This window comes from Cardiocondyla obscurior, linkage group LG12 (assembly GCF_019399895.1).
Source record: "Cardiocondyla obscurior isolate alpha-2009 linkage group LG12, Cobs3.1, whole genome shotgun sequence".
NCBI classification, from domain to species: Eukaryota; Metazoa; Arthropoda; class Insecta; order Hymenoptera; family Formicidae; genus Cardiocondyla; species Cardiocondyla obscurior.
The window spans coordinates 594,353-609,000 of NC_091875.1; the positions used below are offsets into that span (position 1 = coordinate 594,353).

The 14,648-nt window shown below is 39.1% G+C and overlaps 1 protein-coding gene across 1 annotated transcript in view; it reads right to left on the bottom strand.

The window, feature by feature from the left end:
• The window catches only part of Raskol (Ras GTPase-activating protein raskol), a 219,734-nt gene extending 205,371 nt beyond the window's left edge, over positions 1–14,363 (bottom strand). The window contains exon 1 of the mRNA XM_070664810.1: positions 13,943–14,363. Coding sequence (XP_070520911.1) covers positions 13,943–13,991 — 49 coding nt within the window. The 5' untranslated portion in view covers positions 13,992–14,363. The remainder of the gene's footprint in view (positions 1–13,942) is intronic.
• Between the last annotated feature and the right edge of the window lie 285 nt (positions 14,364–14,648).

Consider the following 14,648-nt stretch of genomic DNA (forward strand, 5'->3'; position numbering starts at 1 on the left):
TGCACTCTCGTAGAGATCCGCGAATGAAAATCGGCGACCCGGGACCGCGAGTGTCACGCGAGTACATTAGCGCGAAATAACTTCCGCTCGGTTTCTAGCTGCAAGCGAGGAGCATGCAACCGCGCGCAACTGGCTCGCGGAAATCGTTTGTTTTCCTAATCCTTCCGCTCGTATTACGCGGAAATTGGCAGGTAATAATACCCCTCCGTGAGAACTGCGCGATAAACGTGCGATTATATGGATGCGAGATAACGTAATCTATGAATCCCCAGCAATAGGAATCGCGCGTGGAACGATTGCGACAGCTGCGTCGGAGCGAGACGGCGAAACAAGACAATTAAGACGCTACTGTTTATTATTGCCCGTCGCCAGCCGAGGAGGTAGCGGCTCATTAGCAAAGAACTATCATTGTTCCGTAAGTAGGTCCGGAGATGGTCAGTTCCCACAAGGTCGCCGACCTTCGTCATCGCGGATGCCAACCTTCGGTGGTTGGATGCATCTCCTGGCCACAAATTCTGCTTGTTAGGGAGACCCACGCGATGAGAATCGTATATGCACCCGGAAATCACCGGCGAGCGGCGGTCGCGGAATATTATATATGCACTGTCCCTGCGGACCGCGTACGCGCAAAGACGCAATCGTGAGAGATCTGCAGACGACGAAAAACGAAACGGGCATAAATCACGACGTGTCGGGCGATCTTCTCGATGTCGTTAATATCGCGGTAAGAATAGAACCCGAGCGCGTGTTGTACGCATAATCAGATCCGCTCGACTAGTTTTCGTGTATCCCGCGGAATTCGCCGGAAGACGCCCGTTGCGAGATGAAATCAAATCGCGCGATTTGCATCTTTACGCTTTGTGCGTAATAAATAAAACAAGGAAGCGAGTTAAAAGTGTGACCTACATTGGGATTCACATTTATATCTGGGAAATTAAATTAAATTTTATATTAATAACACACATTTCGCGATTCTATTTTAGTGTGAAAACGGTGCCAGAATATGAGGCGGCAATCATCTTCGTCGTGTTCGTTGCAAAGAGAGAAAGAAAAATAACGAAAGTTAAACAACACGTCTATCAATTCGAATATTAATCATATTGATCTTATCGTACGCATCCCTATACTCGGTATGTATATTCAAATAATTGTCATAAAATCAAAATTTTTCACACGAGTAGAATTTTATTATTGCCGCAATTTCCCCGAGGTATCGTAGCGCGAGATAATTTAGTGGGCCAGAAAAAAAAAAGGGCGAGGAAAAGGAGATGGATAACTCGATAAGATAACGTCGCGCGGTAAGCGAATCTCGCGATCTCTTTTACGGCTCGACGTGAAACAGATGGAGGGAAGAGGCGACGTGATACCACGCGGCTTGTAAATATTGAAAAGATTAACATTTGCAAGAATATTCGTAAATATTTAGAGTGGGAGGAAGAAACGTGGGTATAGTTCACCACACACGTGCTTCTCTCTCGAATTACACTAAGCGATCCCCCTCGTCTTCACCCCCACATTATTGCATCTGGACATACGTGCTCGTCGTAATAAACCTTGGAGATTCACTTGCGCGTCAACGGTACCAATTACGCAGTAGATACGCGTTTCAACATCTCCCTGGCTCCGATGTACACCGACGGGATACGTTGGCGTACCGTACGCGCCAAGCCAAAGATAAATCGTAATCCTGGTCGCAAACCAGGCACTCGCAATCGCGCAAGACGTTACGAAATAGATAGCGGTAATGATGTCCGAAAGGCAATTGTATACGGCGAATAATGCACCGCGGTTAAAGTGAGATATGAAAAAATGGCGTTATCCAAGCGATCGTAGTTCCTAAGAATTCCTCACGTCCATCCATGCCTTTCCACGGAGGGGAAGTCCATCGCGATACCCCATTCAGCAGAAGTTATAAATTGACTCGGTAAGAAGATACGCGGTAGAGCTAAGATCGTTTAAACGGCATCTGGCTACCTTTCAAGATAAACGTAACGCGGTAACGTGAAATGGTTTTATTCGCGACATCACCGAAGTCGGAGAGGTAAATAGGAGCTCTTGAGCGACGCTATATAACGAAGAGATTGAAGCGAGAATTGTATTTCGATCATAAGTGAAAAAGCATCAACAGCTTTAAAAGATACAGAGACCGTCGGAGATTATATAAACAAAAGCGCAAAAAAATCCAGGAAATGTAAATAAGGCCGTGATAAATGCCGATGAGTAAAGAAACCGAGTAAAAGAAATTTTTTGACAGCCGAGTTTGTGAGAGATTCGAAAAGAAATATATATTTTTAAACTGTATTAAAATTATAAATGAAATTTATGCACTTAGTTGCAGAGTAATATTTTTTTTTTTTTTTTTTAATGCGACTGAGTGTGAGACCAAGTTGACCTGACCATATTACATCATAATGCAATAGTTAAACATACGCGGTTTTGTGCTATATGTGAGAAATGCGTAATGCTCTCGACGTTTGTATATTAAATACCTTGTAATTTGCTTGTCAATTAGCGAATGTTGTTAAATGCAATTCGACCCCTCGTTCTTTACGATATAAATCGCACGCGATTTACTGTTTTAACGATCTTTATGAAAAAAATATGCTGATATTTTCTGCACATTTCTGCACTTAGGTCAAAATAAAAAAAGATATATATTTCTACAAAAATTAAATAACTATTTTTAAAAATAATAAAGTAAAAATAATTTTTTAATGATATGTATCTTTATTTTTGAAAGATATCTAACACAAGGTGTTTATAATTATATTTAAAAAAAAAAATCTTTCAAAAGATACTAATTATAGTAGTAGATAGATAGCCTGCCCTTCCGATTAATAGATGGATAAAGGTATCGTGGCTCAAAGGTAACCAAATTAGACGGGTCATTATATGGTGAGTTCTCAAAGTGCCATCACACGCTCGATGCATTCAATGAACAAGCATTACCGTGTAAAGTAAATATGTCCGCTTCGATGCATAATTTTCATATTACGTTATAAACCCAGGTTTAGTATACACAGACATTTGGTATAATTTAATAATAACACGGTCAATCCGTATGGAAACAAGAACCAGCCGTACATCGTGCAATGTGCAGCAAATAATGCTGCAATGTCTAAATATACGACACATAAAAATTTACTTAAAAATGTAACAATAAACGTTTATTTTTTATATTTTTATTATCAAACTCGTGTAAATTTTTTTTTTTTTTTTAAGAAACAACTATAGTCCGCGCAAAAAATAAGACCACCAAACATATTGTTTCGCGTGATAATCAATTAGTCTCCCATCAGTTACAGTCGATTGAGCGCACGACATCTATTAATTAGTCCGAGGAAAGTGCGTTGGTGTCGCATCACGTCTTATTACACGTCAAGGTGCGGCGCTATAATAATTTGTAGGTAATAAATTTCGTGTTTCCTCTCGCACACAAACTCAATCGAATCGTGGTGCACGCTTTGACTTTATAGCGCTAATAATTCCTTTGGTTCGGCCTCCTCGAGAAACGCGTGTACGTACGCGCGTGCTGAATCACACATCGAGACAAAACAAACTGTAAAACTGCTAGCGCGACATGCTAATCAATCGGGGCGTTGTGTTTGTTTGTTTTTCTTTTTTTTTCTTTTTTTTTTCCCCTGTCGAATCCGCCGCGGGTATATCCGTTACGTGTATTCTTTCGTGACCGTGTTAATATTCCGAGAAGCGTACGCAACAATTGACATTTACGCGCCAGACGATCTGGGACGTTGGCGATCTCCCCCGCGGAGAAAACCGAAAACCAGTTACGCGCAAATTTGTATGGATGACGTGTATGCGTTTCTCAGTGTGCGTCCGTTATCTGTCCGTGTATACTTGAAATACGGAATATTCCGAATAGCAACGAACAAAACCAAGCCCCTCTCAGTTGTGAAGTTAAATATAAGACTAATTTACAATGTGTAGCTAAGAGAAAGTGACAACATCGAAAAGTAAATTAGAAAATTATCGTAATCTATTTCCTATTACGCTATTTGAAATTGTAATCCACAAACGAGCATAATTAAAAGTAAGAAAAAAAAAGGTGAGAAAAGTTTAAATAAAATTCGCAAAAAAATACGTATATTGAGTACATCGATGTACTATCGAGAACGTTTAGTTTTGAGAACAAACACTTTAAAGACTGTTTTGTGACACGAGCTTACAGCTTATTCGCTGTCAAGTGGTCGTCGTACATACAAATGTAATTGACATTCGAAATAGGGGCACAGTTGTTATCGCGGCTGTGGCTATGACAGCGAAATGTAAATTATCGTTTCAATTGAAGCTATCAGAATTTCTGGCACAACAGATGGTCCTTATCTCGATGTGACAAATTTTTTTTTTTTTTTTTTTTTTCTGGTAATAAAAATCACGGACGCGCAGCACGTGAGTTAACGTATACGCGAAATAAACTTACTCCAGCACGTTCCCGTAAACGTTCGTCGCTTAACCGACACGTAAATGAAGTACACGATACGTGCGGGATGCACCGAAGTTCCAATTTCTCTCTCCGAGAGACCCGAGAGCCGAGCTTGACGGTGACTTTGCGCAAACTTTCACGAATCGCGTTCTGTCGAAGCTGTATCGCACCTGACACTTCGCCGTGGCATAAAAACTGACGGTGGGAAAGTTAAACGAACGGGAATCCGGTACGATCGGTTGAGCGACAGTGCCGTGTAAAAAGAGAACCGAGATAGAAAAATGATTGACGTAACAGAAAAGGGAAATGACTTTAAGTGAAACGGTCTAGCGGCCCCGTAATAGCGCGACCGGCGGTTTTATAGGCGATTATAAGACGAGTTTATATCTGGAGGTACCGCGAGCATGCCCGCGCAAAAGCGGATGGATCATAAAGGACTAGCAGATAAATCACGATGGGATGACTAGGGATACTGGAATATAAAGACAGAGGCGGATACGTGGGAGATTAAACGGGACATTAAAAATATAAGGCGTGCAGTGGCGCGAAAAGATGCAGAGTGCGATTAAAAAGAAAGGTGGCGGAGGCGAAGGCGAAGGCGGTCACATTGTTTACATTATTATCGTGAAATTACAGAGATTGCGCTGCATTATGAAGGCAATTCAAAAGATCTTTGCGATGCAATTTCTTTTTTTTTTTTTTTTTTTCTAGGTCTACTAGCCTTGACATTTTTAATTACATTCCTTCTAGGTATTAATGTATGTAAATTTAAAAGTAATTTATTACATCATAATCAAATTGACTTATGAATTACAAATAAGCGGTAATATTAGAAATGCAAAATCGCAAATGATTAATTAAACGTAATAGCTCTTCTTTAAATTGTGAAAATTTAAAGGTATTATTTTTCAACTGCACGTGATACGCGACAAAGATAGAGGGGAAAAATTTGATTTATGATCGAACAAAATTCGAACATATTGAATTCTGTTGGTACGTGGATATCGCGGTAACATACTGATGCTACATTAAACATACCACAATGCAGCGTGCTGATAAATATTGCATTCTGTTCCGCTTAGAAATGAAATTATGCAATACGCGTGGATCGTAACAAGCTAAAATTTTGTTAAATTTATTTTTAATTGCAATGGTTACGAAAAAAAAATTGTGACAACAAAATACTTATTATTTGGACGAACATTCAAAGTTTGTATGAAAGATAAATTAACGCGTAATCGTTCACGAGCAGTCAATCAATTCTGCAGACGATCTATTTGCCAAATCGTTGGTGTTTAGAAATTTCAAGAGAATCAATCTCTTCAATATACAGCAGCCAATATACCGATCAATTTAATCGTGACGGTTCGTCAAACGTGGGATGTTCAATTAACTTCTTGTCGCCATGTTCCGCACGTGTATCCTGAGTTGTTAATTAACTTTAACGTTACACTATACTGTATCCTATGTACTGTCTCCCGTATCATATGATGCAAAGTAGCTATTAGCCGGGTCTATTCTCTGCCTTCATTAGGCAATAAACTCGAATAATTATCGCCACTACGTGCCACGTGAAACTTCTCTCTCTCTCTCTCTCTTTCTCTTCTATCTCTCGCTCATTCGCCCTTTACTATTGTGCTGTCTTACTAGCGAATTTCAAAAAATACCTCAACTTGCCCAAGATGTCGCGAGATTACGGTATACGAGCGCAGTGTGCGTGTACATGTATGAACGTATGTGTTAAACGTTTACCCAACTTCTTCCTGGCGTGGCAAATGCGCCAAACGTGACCAATTATTAAATTGCCGCCTTCTTCGAGTTTGGAACGCACAGTATTTTCCTCGTCTTTTACCCACCGACTTCCACGTTTTTTTCCTTATAATAATTTCGCGTGGTATCTTCCAATCGCAATAACTCATGTTATTCTCCCGTCTTCAAAAATAAAAAATAAAAAAATTGTAATACGCGTAAGTTTCAATTCTAACTTTTTTCCCACTAAGAACATTTGTTAATTAATCTGTAATCTCTTCCTGTAAGCTCTTTATACCATTTAAGTTGAACGTGACAAATATTATTTTTTGTTTTCTAAATGATTGATTGAACTAAAATTGATGCCTTAACATTTTTTTCTTCTTCCGTTAAATGATGAATTACAATTCAGCGAGTTCCATATGCTGCACGTGTGTATAGACTTACACTGGATTTTACGCCAGCGAATGCACGAAACGTGACCGATTACAGACGTCGTTTTCCCGCGAAACACGATCCCACCGCGAACTCAGTCTCATCAATCCACCGATCTCATCTCTATCCCTCTATATCCTTTTACAGCATCTCGTAGCTCTAGTGAGAGAACGTTTTGATGAACGAATCACGAGTATAAGATACGTAAGTTGTATATCGATAGACGGAGAGAAAAGGGAAGATCAAGTTTAAACTCCGCGTGAAAAATAGGAAAAACGAATCGATTAAATAATAAATTATATTTCTGACGTACATATATGACGTTTGAAATATGATCGCGTCGTCTTTAAAAAAATATATAAAATTTAAGTCGACGTATTAAAAAAAAAAAAAAAATATATATATATATATAAAATGAGAAAAAAATTAATAAAATATTTTTAATATAATATATATAAACAATAAACCAATCATACAAGTATTATTGAGTATAACATATAAATTTGTCTTTGAATATATCGCGAAACGACAATAAGAGCAAAGGTTAACGAGATCTCGATGCTGCTGCAGTCATTTCTGATAACTCTGATTTTTTTTACAAGACTTTCTCCTATTATCCCATTACTCGGTTTCATTTCCTTGCTCTATTTTCGCTAAGTGAATCACGAATTCACTTTGTGTTCTCGCGTTTATCTCTCTGCCGGGAACGATAGTGTTTATGCACAGGTACAACAGGACCGGTGAATTGTTTAGCTCTCGCACGTTAGATGTATGCGCGTGAACGCGCGCGTGTATCTGAGTCGCTGTCGATTTGCATACGCGTTCTCGTAAATCACTGAAACGCCTCGGTGTAACGTTCCCGTGTAAACGACGTGTCAGACACGTGCGCGCCGAAAGATGAGATGCATTAGAGATATATACGTCTATCGTTAGCCTAATGGAAGATAGAGATGAATGTGAAGCGGCGTTTCCCAAGCAACGATCAACGGAGTGTTTTAGAACATGTCTCTCATATGATCCTTAGACGATCAAGTCCTCAATGTATTCTACTGCTCCGTCAGAGATGTGTTTGTTCTCGTAAAATATCTCAGACAATAAGCACATGTGAAATTCAATACATTTATAGTTTAATTATAGTTTTTTTTATCAAAGATGTATATTGAAAAGTATATCGGTGTGGAAAGCAAGAAAGTTAATTATTTTATCGCGCAAAAATAAAATCGTTAGAGTTGCGCGTAAATTAATTTTTTATATAAAACCAGGTTCGTACCGCAGTAACTGTTTTTGTTTTATTTCGTAGAGAAAGTTACGTCGCGATTAACATCAGTGTAGCGAACGTACATGTAGATAAAACAAATCGAACAAAATGCAATAAAAAATATTCTTACTACCGAGTTTAACCCAGACCTTGGACACGACTCTGTTTCATATTAAATCGGATTTGACAGGTTTTACCAGCGCCGTTGAAGCGCTATTAACTGGCGAAACAATGCAACGCTTTCAACGAATGCGATAACGAGCGTTTTATGTAAATAACGAATGCGAGAAGCTCGTAGAATTAAACTCGGGTATTAAGCGTCTAAACCAATTGCCAGATGAATAAGGATTTACTTTCGATTCATATTTTGATATCGAGGTAGCGATGTACTTCCACTTCTGAGTACGAGACTTTGGAAAGTATTGAATAATAAGACGAGCTACGCGAAATGTCCCTTCAGTCAGTTTGCCGATTATAGCTTTCGCGTGAGTAACTTTACCGTGGCCGCTACGAATTTATGAGGCAACGTCAATAAAAGCGAGTCCATAACTTATCGATGATTTTATGTACTCCTTGCCGAAAAGACTGGGTCTGCTTCGTAGTAGACTGAATAAACGGAAACTTGAATATCTCGAAATTTATTTCTGCTTCAAGACCGATACGATACGCGGTTGCGGGAACACAATCTCGCGGATTGATATTCTTAGCGGATTACGTTAATAAATATCATCTGGCATCCCGTGTTGGCATTTAACGATCTACCCGCATATTTAATAATTCAACAGTAATATACGATATATTAATGATGATTTTTATCGTAGTGAAACATGCGCCGCTCATACTTCGGCCGAGAAAAGAATTGTTTGAAAATGTCGGAAATGTACTCCGGTAATAACCGTAAATCTACGTCTGCTAAAAGTTTTCACGACCTCATCACTGTCAGCGGTAACGTTGGCTCGATTCCATCCTCTCCACTAAGTATACAAGACGAATAATTAAACCACGACTTTGAAAGTCCTTCCCGAGAAGAGACAATTTTTGCGAAGTCTGTCAACATCATCGAAGATTTTTGCATAAAATCCTTTAGCACACCGATTACTTTTGTTCATCGAATAATATTTGCACTTAAAGTTTTACGTAAAAGAAAGTGATTTTTAACGTAATTAAATTATTTCTTTGATAATAAATGTTGAATAATGAACATTTTTAATATCTTATAAAAAAAATAAAAAAATAAAAAAGATGGCGTTAAATTAAAAATCATAATTTTAAATGAAAAAATTTTGTTGCTAAAATATAACAGAGCCAATAGATTTGATTTACGTTATACTTTATTATAATTTTTTCGAATTGCATCTGCAAATAGATAAAATGTCCGATTATCTTTAGTCTTAGCGCTGCCAGTTGAATCTTTAAATATTTACTGCAGACCGATTGAAGTGCATTTCGAATGTCGACCGGATAGACGAACGTGTTCCGATTTGTGCATCCATGCACTCAGACGCTTACAGAGAAGGTCACGTCTCTCATTACGGGCTAACGATTCGATATTAAGACCCATGTTTGCTCCTATTGCGGCGGAACTAAAGGGCGAATTCGATATCTCCTATTTGCTATTCGATCTCCAAGTTTCTCAACATAGAGAGTGCGGAAACTCAGCAAACACGATTTATATGAAAACCACAACTGCAAATCTTGACTTTATAAAATTTTTTTTTTACGCAAAATATTGTTATAAAAGTAAATTATTACTAAACCATATTAAAATAATTCATTAATTTAATTCCAATTATCGTATCAACATTCTATCAATTTACATTTAAATTTGATAACTAAAAAAGTATAAAGAGATAAATTTTGTCTTATGTCTTTTTTTTTTATGTTGATACTGTTACATAATCTTTTTTACTTAAAATTCATGTGGAAAGATGAGGACATGATACCGCGGAACGTCACGAGATAAAATATAAGATTCTCGTTGACTATGCAGATTTTCTGCGAAAATCGTAAGGCCACCGAGGACGACGTGCCAATTTCCGCATCAATCATATGTCGTAAAAGTGAGGCTGAGGAGAGTTTAAAGACCTGGCGCCAGCAAACCTGTGTCAATATTTATTATTTGTGCATCGCTCGTGAAAGAAAAAAGAAAAGGGAGAAAAAGCGAGATAAAGAATATGGTACGACACTATGTTGTTTGATCCAACAATCTAGAGTAATCTTTTTCGTAGCCGCTTCTGCTCTAAAATTCGACAAGTGTCCAATAATTTCATGCAAAAATCCTATCTTAAAAAATAGCGCGAGCTTGGTTTCTTTTAGTAAGATTAAGAATTACGCAAATCTATATCGATTGCCCTACTATAACTATATATTACCTTGAATGTATTCCTCCCCCAGTTATAAAATCTTTATCAACATTGCTTAAGCCGGCCACTCGGTTAATTAAACCGGGCATAAAACCAGTTCAACACCTCAAGTGAGAAAGTAATGTCTATCGATCGGTATTTGCAAGCAGATGATACATTTATTAATTAATACATCTATTTATTGATTATCGGTTAAAAAAAAAAATTGAGAGCAAGAGAAAGAAAACGAGAACGAGGGAAAAAGGGAGAGCTCGTATCTCAGCAGTCAGTACGCCGTGAACTCGGGTTCAAGCTTTACGAGCGTGCTTACAGCTGGGTGTGCGGCGTGATATCGATTACTGAGAACACTAGTGCAATTACACAACGAAGTAATAATGGCAATATCGCTGATAAACCTGATCGGCGCAGCATCATGGTGAACGGAAACCTCTACGCGATACACGCAAACTTTGTTAAATGAGAAGCGCGGGGGAAAGGGTAAAAGAATTTTACGATAAATCAATTAATTGCACATACTTCTAGAAGATCGCGCACAAATGTCGATATATGATACGCGTAAAAGCATCATTAAATATAAAGTATGCGTTTCGAGAATTATTGTTCACGTCGGGCTCAACGAAATATTTTAATTAATGTTAGATAAAAATTTTATTGGCAACGTACGTACGTGTTATTATACGTAACGATTATATAACGTACTTGCATACTCCAAAAAACGTTTCAACGTTTCTTCACCAAATACGGCTTGCTAAAAGCATCCTGACATTTACCACATGATATTACTTTTCTTATTTAATCGCGTAACAATTCGCGCTGTCGTCGACGAAATTTAATTTCAATATTTCGATCGAAGAGAGAACGATAATAAGGACGTTCCAAAAATATATGTAGCGTAACCAAAAACGGCTCGCCTCAAGGAGGATCAAAGACATTATTTTACGATTATTATCGTCAAAGTAAAATTCTGAAAATCAGTTTTTATACTCGAACTTTGTATGTTGGCGTAATCAAATGCAAATTTAACCAAACAATACACTTTGTGTGTAACTAAGGTTGACTGTTATGCAAATCGTAGATAACGACTAAAAGAGGAAGATTTCCTAGCCATCTTGTAAAGTAAAGAGAATAAATGGTAAAACAAAGGAAGTGCCTCGAAGACTATCTCGGTAAAGACAAGGACATTCCCGTGGTAGACCGTGAATGGCGGATGTGTACAAATTCATGATACAGAGAACGTCCATTCAGTGGCAGGAATATAGACAAAAGGCCTCTGCGATGGAGATGCCGATCAAATAGGAATGTTTTCATTTCGATGCAAATGCGTGCGCGAGACATCGAGAGTGAAAAAAGATATAACGAGCGATGTGGGGCTTACGCCGATACTTTGACGATACGCCCGATGCAGATTGGCAACGAGACACAAGCAGGGAAATTAAAATACTCCCACGAGCATGCGATCCAAATAATCGCAGATCGTCCGCCGGAAAATAGAAGGACGTTGCGGATCGAATATAAAATAAATTGCAAGTGAAAATGAAACGTGAACGTTAAAAAGTGAAAATAAAAAAAAACTACGCTTTGTTAACATACCGGTACGTACGTGCACGCGATTAAAAAGAAATTAATATATATAACTTATAAGTGCAAAAAAATTATACATTTACATTTTTTTTTTAATTCATATAATTTTTACATTTGTAATTTTTTTTTTCTTTTTTTTTTTCTCAAACGCGTAGATTCTCTCAATATTTTCCAATAATCACGTCGCGCAGTTTAATCCTCGTCTAAAGCCCACGAATTTCAAAGGTCAACCTGTAAAAATGTCATGGGGTTTAACGGGCGGCAGAGCCTTCTTTCGGTATCGATAGTAAAAAGGCGGACACGACACAGACGACTGGACCGAGGATTTTTCTTAGGCCACCTATATAAAGAATCGATAGGCACCGCACACGACGTGTCGAGCGGTTCGTAAAAATCGAACTTTCCCGTTTTTACGCAAGATCCGCGAGAAAAAAAAAATAGGCAGCGGGAGGAGGTCGTTAAACCCGACGTTGTAAGAAATCCCGTCGAACCCACATGAGAATTACCACGGAAAGAAATCTCACCCTCGCCTTATTTTTTCTTTTTTTTCTTTCTTTTTTCTTTCGCGAACCCGGCGCGCGTTGTCTCGGCGTGACAGCCTTCGCGAGAAAGTGAGAGAAATGTGCGACAAAAAGAAAATAGAAATCTATGATCTACGTGCTGCATCTCGCGAGAAACACAAGAGATACATGTAAAAAACTATCGCGCAACGTCCAACACTTCCGACCGCTATTTATTACGTTTTGTTACTGGATTGCGTAAGCCATTACCAGCTCGACAAATCTGAAAGATGGAGAAAAAGAGCCATTCCCTGCGTCTGTAAATTATACAATCGCACGATACTTGGAAGAATTAACGACGAGCTATAAACTCTATTTACGACGACGGAAAGTAGAGATGGAAGCCCGACGGTAAAATGCAGTTGATAAAGACCTTGCCCGAATTGTCTTCACCATAAATTTTTTCTTAATTTTTTCCCCCCTTTTTTTTCCCTACAGTGAGAAGTAACAAGCGCTAACCTTGCCTGCACTTTCATTTAAAAATTAAATAACTGTATATGAAATTACATATACATATAATTATGTTGTAAAAAAAAGGTATATAATCTTTTGAGGATAATGACGTTTCGCATAACAAAACCTACGTTTTCATTTATAATAACCTGTAATTCAGTATTATTGAAACACATAAGCGGTTTTTTCCCCCCTCCTTAAAAAATAAATTCCTGCAAAAGTTTCGTCCGATAACGATTTAAACTTTATTGAATCTATCTGCGTATGATATCCATCTTTGTACGAATTATAACCGCCAAGCTCAATATCATATTTACTTTACTCTTAGTATGATAATTTTCAAGAGGATGTCAATAACCCGATACACAGTTAACAAGAGTAACGAAATTGTATTCGAATCGCACAACTTTAAGTGAAAATGCACAATTTCTTTGTGCACAGAATTATTTAAATACATCATCGATATGTTTCATTATCGTGCATAAGAATATGCCTCAAATTTCCATATTATTACATTATATTCGTTATTTAATTATTTACTTTCGTCAGTTAATTAATTAAAACTTAATCATACGTTTAATATTCTAAACTCTAGTTACGTCGAAGCCCATCCGTTTGATCAAACGCAAAATGCATCGGACTCCTGATAGTCCAGCTTCTCCATTATACAATAATTTAATGCCTGGCATTATGCAACAAAGTATTTCACGTAATTCGCTGAAACCTGTGGAACCCGGCGTTGCGCGTGTATTCGAGAGATTAAATGCAAGCGACTAAGCAAAGCAAATCTCTATGAGATCTTTGCAACTGGACAAATTCGAATAGAAACAATTCTAAGTTTTTTTTTTTTTTTTTTTCTTTTTCTTTAAAAAAAAAATTCTTTATTTTCTAAGTAGAACACATTCCGAGAAATGTGCACGAATCCCGTCACGCGACCTAACGTTCCTTCGTAAAAGCGATATTTCTCTTTGATAGTTTTCTCGGTGCAAGAACAACAGACTACCGTCGAGTTATACAATTTATTTCGACCGACCTGTCGCCACACTTCTCCGTTCTTCAACACCCGCGCGCGGGATGTAAACACGAATCGTGTACTCACCGCAAACGTTGAGCCAGCCCTCGACGCGGCAGGGATACTCCAGCTTCATTTTCGTTGGATCGCGCGAAATCCAGGCCGCGGTTGACGCTGCTCCCTCGGCACTGCGGGGTCAGGCACTTGATCACAAACCTCCTCCTCCGCCTCTTGCGTCCAATTATCACTGAGAAACGATGTCGGCGAACGATACCGCCGCGGCACACATTCTTCCGCGACACGCGGGACACGCGGCTTCCCTCTCTCGCCCGTCACGAGTTTCGCGGCACGAGGGTGGCACGCAGAGAGAGCCGGACCGCCAACCGAATCTTTCGAGGCACCGTTAACGAACGCGATAACGTCCCGAGAGAACGCACAAGGGTGAACGGCGCGGGTGGTCCCGTATCGCGGCGAAGATAGCGGATACACACCGCGAACGCCACTTCTCTTCAGAACACGGGCGCGCGCGCGCGAACCGCGACAACACACGACGGCGAACAAATTCGAACTAAGCCACGGCGACGACGACGGCGTCGTCGGCGACGCGACCGGTACGATACGGAACTAGAGACTCGCGCGCCGTCGCCGATTGGCTCGAGCGCCTCTCTCTCAGCTTCGTTCGCGACGGATGCACCGTCTCGCTCGCTCCTTTCACTCTCGTTATCAGGTGGCCGGCCTGTTTTCGCCCGCCGCACACTTTACGTTTCTCGCGCGTAATCGCCGCCGACAAATC